Source organism: Athene cunicularia (genome assembly GCF_003259725.1).
Source record: "Athene cunicularia isolate RWA chromosome 12 unlocalized genomic scaffold, athCun1 chr12_part1, whole genome shotgun sequence".
Classification (NCBI taxonomy): Eukaryota; Metazoa; Chordata; class Aves; order Strigiformes; family Strigidae; genus Athene; species Athene cunicularia.
In genome coordinates, this window is record NW_020799116.1 from 1,931,070 (window position 1) to 1,940,389 (window position 9,320).

The 9,320-nt window shown below is 39.0% G+C and overlaps 1 protein-coding gene across 1 annotated transcript in view; it reads left to right on the plus strand.

Moving 5' to 3' along the window:
- The first annotated feature begins 1,630 nt into the window (after positions 1 to 1,630).
- Positions 1,631 to 9,320, plus strand: part of TXNRD3 (thioredoxin reductase 3) — a 12,809-nt gene continuing 5,119 nt past the window's right edge. The window contains exons 1-9 of the mRNA XM_026857510.1: positions 1,631 to 1,741; positions 3,264 to 3,373; positions 3,552 to 3,665; positions 5,510 to 5,582; positions 6,427 to 6,546; positions 6,949 to 7,091; positions 8,445 to 8,560; positions 8,670 to 8,895; positions 9,148 to 9,240. Of these exons, the coding sequence (XP_026713311.1) occupies positions 5,537 to 5,582; positions 6,427 to 6,546; positions 6,949 to 7,091; positions 8,445 to 8,560; positions 8,670 to 8,895; positions 9,148 to 9,240 (744 nt within the window). The 5' untranslated portion in view covers positions 1,631 to 1,741; positions 3,264 to 3,373; positions 3,552 to 3,665; positions 5,510 to 5,536. The remainder of the gene's footprint in view (positions 1,742 to 3,263; positions 3,374 to 3,551; positions 3,666 to 5,509; positions 5,583 to 6,426; positions 6,547 to 6,948; positions 7,092 to 8,444; positions 8,561 to 8,669; positions 8,896 to 9,147; positions 9,241 to 9,320) is intronic.

Consider the following 9,320-nt stretch of genomic DNA (forward strand, 5'->3'; position numbering starts at 1 on the left):
AACATTGGAACAGCCTGGAGGGGTTATGGTATGTACCTCTCCTTGCAGATGGGTATTCAGAACTGGAGTGGACAGTGCTTGAGTAACTTCGTCAACCTTCACATTTGGCCTTGCTTTGAGCAGTGAGTTGGATCAGGTAGTAGTAACACTGCATCCTGTGCCATGAGGTATGGCAGTGTCCATCTGGAAGGACAGTTCACAATTTCAGTACTGCCAGTTTAACAAATGATGGTGCTGTAAAAATCTCAGTTCAAAAAGGCTACCTGGTTTGAAAATGACAATGCTACACTCTCTATCTGGAACAGATGTTAGAAAAACACCCAGAACTCTCAGGGAGAAGAGGGTGTGAAAGCAGTAAATATCAACTAAGTTGTCACTTAGGATGTTTTTTTTTTTTTTCCTTTTTAAGACTAGGCTTGTGTATAGAGTTCTTTTATTTATTGCTGACTTCTAGATGCATAAAACATGTTTCTAGGACATGTTCTATGATACTGTATCTGAGTTTATTCATGGCAGTGCAGGAGAAAAGCAGCCTTTTAAGGACAAAGCATCTTCAGAATGCTTCTCCTGCTTAATGGAGAAGAATAGCAATTTAAAAGGTTAAAAAATGTAACTATTGCATTCTGATATTGACTTCCTTGATATGTCACAAGCAAGATATTAATGATTTAGTGAAACAATAGCAAACAGATTAGGTCCTGGAGGCTGAGGCAGATGTTATTGAACAGCAAATCAGAAATCAGAGCCAGGAAAAAATTCTAGAGGTCATCTTAGTCTTGTCCCCTGCTTCAGGGTAGGAGAAGCTATAGTTCAGACACTTCTGACATGTAGTTTGAAGACAATGCTGATGATTGTCACATACATAGGCAAGACATTACAGTGTCTTGCTGTTAGGAAAAACTTTCCCTAAAGTCTAATCTCAATCTCTTGACCCAGTTCAAGACCATGCGTTGTTATTCCATCCACCACTGCTTCTTTCATTCTTTGAGGCAGACAATTATTATTTAAACACAGCTGTTTCTTTCCCTGTCTCTTCTATGTTAAACCCAACTCCCTGACTCCTTAGAATAATTTTTCTCTGCTCATTCTAAAATTCTTTTCTGAAGTACAGCAACCAACAGTGAATGCAGGGCTGGTAGGCATGAGCTGTCCCAGTTCTGAGTACACTTGGAGATCATTACATTTTTTTTTCAGCTTTTTACAATATACTTTTTTTTTCCATTGACTTTACAGTGTTTTGTTTTGCATGTTATCCTTTACTCCCTTTTTTTTTTTTTTTTTTAGTACTGCCAAGGAATGTGGCTGCTACTTTTCTCTCTTCTTGATGTTTTTCTAAATAGCAGTTATTCTCATGGCTTTGGTATCTGTCAGGGATGGAGTCTGCAGCTAAGCAAATTCTCTATATAAACTTTTTCTTAGAGTAATGAAACTTTTGTTGGAAGGTTGCTGTGATGTGGGATGCTTAATCTGAGTGCTGTTAAATAGCCTGGCTTTAAGTGCGGAACATGCAAAATGTAGTAGTGCCAAACTTTCCCAAAACCATGCAGAGCTGGGCCCTCAAAGCATAATAACTGAGACTTAGAGAAATTACCTGTGTATGTCCAACAATCAGGTTTCACCTGGAGCGGTGTGTCAGATCTTGTGAAACCTTTGCACTGTCATCGTGTGTTTCTTTTGTAGGTGAAAGAACTCTTCCGCTCTCTGCGTGTGGAGTACTATGCTTTGGAACTTGATGTAACTGGTAAGCAAAAGAAAGAAAATCTATCACATGCTGCTTAATGTAACTAATGTGACTGTGCGTGACTCCTTAAGCTGTCTTGAACTAACTGGAAGTTATATACAGCAATAAAATTAATTGCAATATGTGCAGAGATAAAAGCAATTAGGCTGCAGTGTGGATTTTAATACAGGGTGTGTTTTTAATATAATTGAAGGCTTTGCCTCTGTACAAATCATCAGCTCGCAGAGGATGTGAGATCTGATTTCTGTCTGAAGAGCTCTGTCTTTTGGGAAAAGCCTGTGGTATTTTTCTCCTACCTCAGGGTCTTTTGTGGCTTTAGATGAGTTGTTAATGTTTAACTTGGTATACGTGTGACCTTCATAGGGAACATTGCGGAGGGTAAATTCCAGTACCTTGGCTGTTACTGGTTTGAGGTGTTTTTTTAAAGCCCAAGCTGTTTTAGTACATGTAGTGCCTTATGCATATATGTACATAATTCATGTAGGTTTTAATGTCGTTTTAAGATTAAGTAGTTTCTAACATAATTCTTCGTAAACGCTTAATTGCACTTTGCTAAGTTGTTGAATGCATATTATCAATCTTTTTCTGTACAAAACTTAGTTTTCAGTGCTTTTTTTTGAAGTGTTTGAGCCTAAGCAGTGTTTGGGAAAAATGTACTTGTTGATCCATAGCATCTCTTCTACTTTTTATTAAAGTTGTATTATTGTGAACTAATTATACCCCAAGATATGCTAAGTACAATGTGCAGAATTTTTTTTTTGCTGGAATTACTCCTAATTAATAATGTATTTCCCTTGCAATTGCTCTTATTACGGATACTAAATAGATACAGTCTTGGAGTAAAAAGACTTCACTCAAAGTGATTACTTTAAATTCTCATTCCCCCATTTACTGCTGGACAACTGTGGAGAGATCCAAATTGAGCTTGTGTGTAGGTGCTGATGATTCAGATGACAGATCAGGTCAGGCAATGCTAATCTTAAAAATAAAAGGTTTAAGGCAGCACGGTGGGTAGAAGAATTCCTGAAGGTAGTGTTAGGGTCAGTAGAAGAGCCTGTTTGTTCTTCCCATACCCATATTCTCATAATACAAAGCTGCTGGGCAAAACTGTGCACTTAACACAGAGTGTATTCCAAAATTCTCATGAAAGAGCAGCTGTCTGAATGATCTCCTGTGATATCTGGAAAAGAATTTCTGTGTAGTACCAAGTATGATGATGTCAGGAAGAGACTGATGAGAATCCTGGAAATACAGGGACTAAACTCTTTCAACTTTACCCCTTCCTGTAGAATTATGGCTTGAAGCACTGATTTATCCTTGGTATTTAAGCGTGCTCTTTTGAGAAGTAGTTTCTGAGGACTTGCTTATGTTCAGGAAGTTTACAAATGAGATGCTTGCAATAGAATTGTTTTCATGGCAGGCCTACAGTATATTGCAGTTCAGACTTTTAATACTTTGGGTTGTTTTAAAAGTTCCCTTCTTGAAAATTGTTTTATGATGTACCTGTTTCTTCTGTTCTTAGCTGATGGACCCAGTATTCAACAAGTGTTAGCAGAGCTAACAAATCAGAGAACAGTGCCTAACGTATTTGTGAATGGAACTCATGTAGGTGGCTGTGATTCAACTTACCAGGTAATTTTTCTTTAAAAATGAGCTGGAAGAGGACAAAACTACTGAGTGAATTGCTCTTTGATCATAATTAATTTTTGTGTGACATATTAGACTGGGTGATGCAGGTCATAGAAGGCAATGTCACTGAGAAGTGTGTGTGTTTTTTTTTTTTTTTTTTTTTTTTTTGGTCCTCTCCCAGGCTTATCATGATGGATCACTGCAGAAACTTCTTGGGGATAGCAAAGATGTAGAACCCTATGATTATGACCTCATTATTATTGGTGGTGGCTCAGGTGGACTTGCATGTTCCAAGGTATGACGTGAAAATTGCACTAAAGAACAGGTTGTATATGAAACTTCTTCAAAAGTTAATCTCCAGTAATCACAGTAATATCAACCAGTCTGTTTTGATGATTACTGTTCAATTTCTTAATTAATGTGTCAGTAGTGATCTAGTAATGTGCTCACTCAGGTGATCATGGTCTCCATGGACCAGCTTCTAGCCAGTGTCTATTCACGTCCCAATCCTAATAAATTTTAGGTTACTGGCTGAGGATAGAACATAGTTTTTTAAGTATCTCCTCTTCATGTGTAGTACACAGGCTCTTCAACGCTTCCAAACAGTGATCTGGAGAACTTAAAAGTCTACTCTTGAAGTACTCTGTACTGTTTAGGATTCAGGATCACCAGTCATCTAAAATGAAGTGCTTTCAGCTGTTCTCTCAAGCAGCTGGTTCACTCTTCAGTTCTCTTTCTAGCTGCTTTTTCAAAAGTGGCAATAGAGATTGTGTACCTGGTACACAGCTGTTGTTCAGAGTGCCTCAGGACTTAAGGTGTGGATTCAGTTTTCTGTTCTACCTGAGGGATTTGAACACACACTTCCCCTTCTCAGCCAGGTGTTCTAACCATCAGTTTATGCTTTGAGCATGGTGATGTTATTCTTGACATCACTGGCGATTGCTGTACAACAATGCAGTGAAGAGTGCAACTTTCACTAGATAAATATAAAGCAGGCAGGAGAAGGTGACAGTTGAATTCTTCAATTGGACATTTTCAGAATGCTCTAGACATTTCCTCACAGTGCCTTCTGGGACATCAGTTCTAACCTTGGTGATAATTCCCAGACTGTTCAGAGTGGATGAGGTCAGGTGTTCTCAGAGTACAAGATAGCTGGCTAAACCTTGTTTGAGACAGGATTGCAGTAACTGTGCAGGAGTTCCTAAATGGATTTGAGGCACCTAAATATTTGATCTGAGCCCTTGAAAGATCAAACAGTGGGTAAATTCTATCAAGTACCTGGTAATTCCTTGGTCAGGGTATCGCTGGATTATTCAGGTTGGAATGGACATTAGGATGTTGTCTGGTCTAAGCTCCTGCTCCAAGCAGGGTCAGCTGTGAGGATAGACAAGGTTATGGAGGACCTCATCCATCTGGGTCTTGAAAACAGCTGGAGGTGGAGATGGCACAGCCTTTCTGTGAAACCTGTTTCACTGCTTGAGTGTCCTCATGGTGTGAGGTCTGAAACTCTCTTGTTTTGACTTGCAGCCATTATCTTTTGTCCTTGCACTATTTGCCAGTGTGAAGAGCCTGGCACAGTCATCTTGATGACCTCCTTGTAGGTATTGGAAAGTTGCTGTTGGGTCCCCTCCAAAATCTACCTTTTCTGTAGGCTGAATGTGTCAAGTTCCCTGACCCTTCTCATACGGTGTGCTCCAACCCCCTGAGCATCTTGGTGGTCCTCCATTGAACTGTCTCCAGTTTATGAACATCACTTTTTTCATTCATGAACATGCTAAGTCATTCCTGCTCTCTTGAGAGAAAAGGAGATAAATATTTCTTTGAGTGAGGTAGAAGAGGATCGTAGCCTGATAAGTTCATCTCATACCCTCTTCAGATCATGGCTTTTGGCAGCATAGGATGATACAGATGCAACATTGAACATAAGCATCTATTCAAAGTTTGAAAGAAAATAATAGTTTTTGAGAGATTTCAATTTTTGTCTAGTGAAGGAGGTAAGAAAACCATATATGATAATGAGACTAACTAGCAAAGGAGCCTTTTACTAGTGCTAAGTATATTGTGTCCATAAATAAGTGGATGGGCTTTTGTGGTCAGGCAAAAGTTTATTAATGTTGATTTGTCCTCCGTCTTCTGTAGGAAGCCGCTGCCTTGGGAAAGAAGGTAATGGTATTGGATTATGTTGTTCCAACACCTCTTGGAACCTCATGGGGTAAGCTTCTGTTAATTTGTATTTTATGATATTTGAGTGCCAGTGATAGATAACTGTGTTATTAGAGGGATTTGTATTTCTAGAAATTGTGGCTGAATTTCTGTAATTCTGGAACACGGTTAACAATTCCTGGCCTCTCTGCTTCTCTGGACAGTTATCTGTGTTGTATATTGCTAGCTCTCAGCTCTCTGTCAGATGTTCTAGTTTAGTTCACTTTCAGATCATGTCTGGCTAGTGTGCGTGTGTGTTACATTCTCATGTTTGAAGGGGTTTTTTGCCTTTTATTTCATCTATTTCATGGACAACTGATCTAGGCTACCTCTAGAACAGTATGACTATATGGCTGTGCGTGCCTCACCTTTCCATAATTAAAGACAACTGCTGTCTGACCTTGTTAATGCTATTGGCAGTTGAGAATGAGTAAGGAACTTCACTGGTCAGGTTCTGTTGAGTCGAGGTATGAATGTGCTGTCACAGCTAAGATTTCAAACAAATTTGTATTTCAAATTCCACATAATAGGTGATACTAAGCTCTAGGAACTCTGGGCTTTTTGCCTTGCTTACTTGCCAATCTGCCTAAAATCTGAAGTATTCTGGGTCTGTGTTTAAGACAACACACTGTACTCTTGACTCAGTGAGTCAAGTAACATCTTAAACTGAATACAAACTTGTAAGCTTAATGTGTTCACTGTGGTTTAAAATGTCTCTTAAAACAGAAAATTCATGTTACTTGTGTGGCTGTAGCAAAAATCAGCTGATAGATGGGCAATTATACAAAGCACATGAGAGGAAAAGCATAAATATGCTGTTCACACAGGTAATAACACGGTTCTTTCCATTTTAGGACTTGGTGGCACATGTGTAAATGTAGGTTGCATTCCTAAGAAGCTAATGCATCAAGCAGCGCTTCTGGGTCAAGCACTCCAGGATTCAAGGAAATATGGGTGGGAGTATGAAGAACAAGGTTAGTAAGAACAGAGGACAGACCACGACGGTGCATGGATGAGACTCTTGATTGTTCTTGTACGGTGGACTTAGTAAACTAGAGGCAGAGCTCAGTAGTGTTCTTAGGTGAATCAGAAGCCATTCTTCCTGAGCCGTGGAAACAATTAGGATTGAAAGCTAATTGTGTTTTGTTCCCTGTATTATCTGAATTAAATGAAAGAACTTCTAGAATAGGCTTATTTCAGATAGGGACAAGTCAGATAAATATTAGCATAGTAGAACAAGACTTTAATATGTATCCTCATTATTGATGATAATGTTGTTTTCTTAGCGTGATGTACAATGAATAAGATCTGAATTTTTCTTCAAGTGTGTATTGCGCTTTGATTTCTTTAAATATGAAATTAATGTCTTGTTTCAGTTAAACACAATTGGGAGATCATGGTACAGGCAATTCAAAACTACATTGGTTCTTTAAACTGGGGCTATCGAGTGTCCTTAAGAGAGAAGTCTGTGACATACCTCAATTCTTACGGAGAATTCATTGAACCACACAAAATTAAGGTATATGCGGTGTTTAAAACGTTGAGAGGGAAAATTCATGTTCTAAAATTGCCTTTTAAAATCCATCAAGGCTTCATCTTGACACTGCTGACTTAAGTTTACAGCTATCCACATTACTCTTCCATAAGTTACAAAATTCACAAACATTTTGGCATGTTCTAAAGTACAGTAATAATTTGATCCAGTAACTTATTTCACACATGAGTTTTTAGCTTCGGTATACTTTTGTCTTGCATAAATAGAGTTAGGTCATCTCAGCTGCTGACCGCATGACAGAGGTCAGCAGCCTGAGTGGGGAGGGGGAGAAAGAAAAGCTTCAGCTGTATGATTTTGCCACTTGGAAAATCTTTTATGCTAAAGCATAAAAACGATCAAAATTAAATTTGGACCGAGTGCTTGCGTAAAAGTGCTGCTAGAACCTTATGCTGTATCAGCATAAGAATTAAACTGTCAGTTTTGCAAGACAAAACATGTGCTGGCAATGTTGCTGTAAGAGATATTGTAGCAAGGTTAACTTAGAAGTGCACATTGAAGACAACTGTTTGATTCAGTGGGTGTGATTGTTTTCCATATGAGTTCATGAAGCCAGAACTACATGTTTCAAACCAAGACACCAGCACTGAGAAGCTAGTAGTAGGCTCAATTTCCCTCATCTACCAACTGTTCTAGTGTCCAGGTAGTGTCCTTAGTCATAAGTGGAGGAGAAGAGAGAGACTTCCAGCAGGGGGTTGCATTAAATGACCTCCTGAGGACCCTTCCGACCTGAATTACCCGATGACTCAATGGGAAGGAAGGGTCCCCCTTCATCTGTGGTGGAAAATTACTAAAGAGCAAGAATGAAGGTTGGATTTTGAGATACATTGGCAAGATGAAATTTCCCAACACCAAGGGCTTCTAGAGTCGAATGAGTTTAAATTCATTTAAAGTTGGGTCTTTGTCCCCTGAAATCATGTAGCTAAAGATTTCTTTTTTTAATTTCTACATTAGTCTAAGAACTATCTGATGTTACTCTGTCACTAACACTGTGTTTGCCTTTTATTGGAACTGGGGGGCAAAGGGGGCTTAATTTCTTGTGGCTTTTTCTAACTTGAAACTAAATAGAGTTGGAATGGGCAGGATTTAAATAGTAAAGGTTGTAAAGTACTCTAATGTGAGAAAAGCCTGATAGTTTGATTGAAACCTATTGTTGTTCAGTGACCTGCATGGCTTCTGTAAATGTATTAGTTCTCGTTTGAAATTGCTTGTTCTTAAACATATCTACAGTATTTAAGGGGAGGATTACATGCTTTTTTTCTTTAAATTTACAACCTGTTCCTGTGATAAAGTCTTTCTTAACTGTGTCTACATAAACAGGCAACTAACAGAAAAGGACAAGTAACCTACCACACAGCAGAGACTTTTGTCCTGGCAACAGGAGAAAGGCCGAGATACCTGGGTATCCCTGGAGATAAAGAATACTGCATTACAAGGTGAGGTGAAAAGGCATCACAGGCTGAACTTTGTCTGCTCTATTGTTTGCAAAGACAAAACAAGCTTGTGTTGAAAGAACCTTCTGACTTCCACTTCTTTTCTTTTTAGTGATGACCTCTTCTCCCTGCCTTACTGCCCTGGCAAAACTCTAGTTGTGGGTGCTTCCTACGTGGCTCTAGAGTGTGCAGGATTTCTTGCTGGTCTAGGTCTGGATGTCACAGTGATGGTGCGTTCCATACTCCTTCGGGGCTTTGACCAAGAAATGGCAGAAAAAGTCGGTGCTCACATGGAAACACATGGCGTAAAGTTCATCAGGAAGTTTGTACCCATTCAGGCAAGTGCTTTCTTTAGGTTTCTTCTCTCTGTGCAGAATTACTTTAGCAATTTAACATTTAATTACTTTAAACAGCACATATATAACACCTGTTCTGTCTGGAAAGGTTTTGGCTCGGTACAGGAATAAATGTTTTATGAGATTAACCTTTTTTTACTGCTGAATGATAGATTAGTAGGTCAAGGTTTGAAGTGACAGTGTAAGTGAGCTCTGCTGCTTAAGGTCATTCTAAGCTTACAAATATTTATACAGGTTGAACAGCTGGAGGAAGGCATGCCTGGAAGACTGAAAGTGACAGCGAAGTCTACTGAGGGATCAGAAATCATTGAAGAGGAATATAACACTGTAAGTGTTTCTGGATTTGAAATAACTGAATATAGCAGCACGTGAAGATGTATTAAAGTACTTTAAAAATGGTTCGGGGA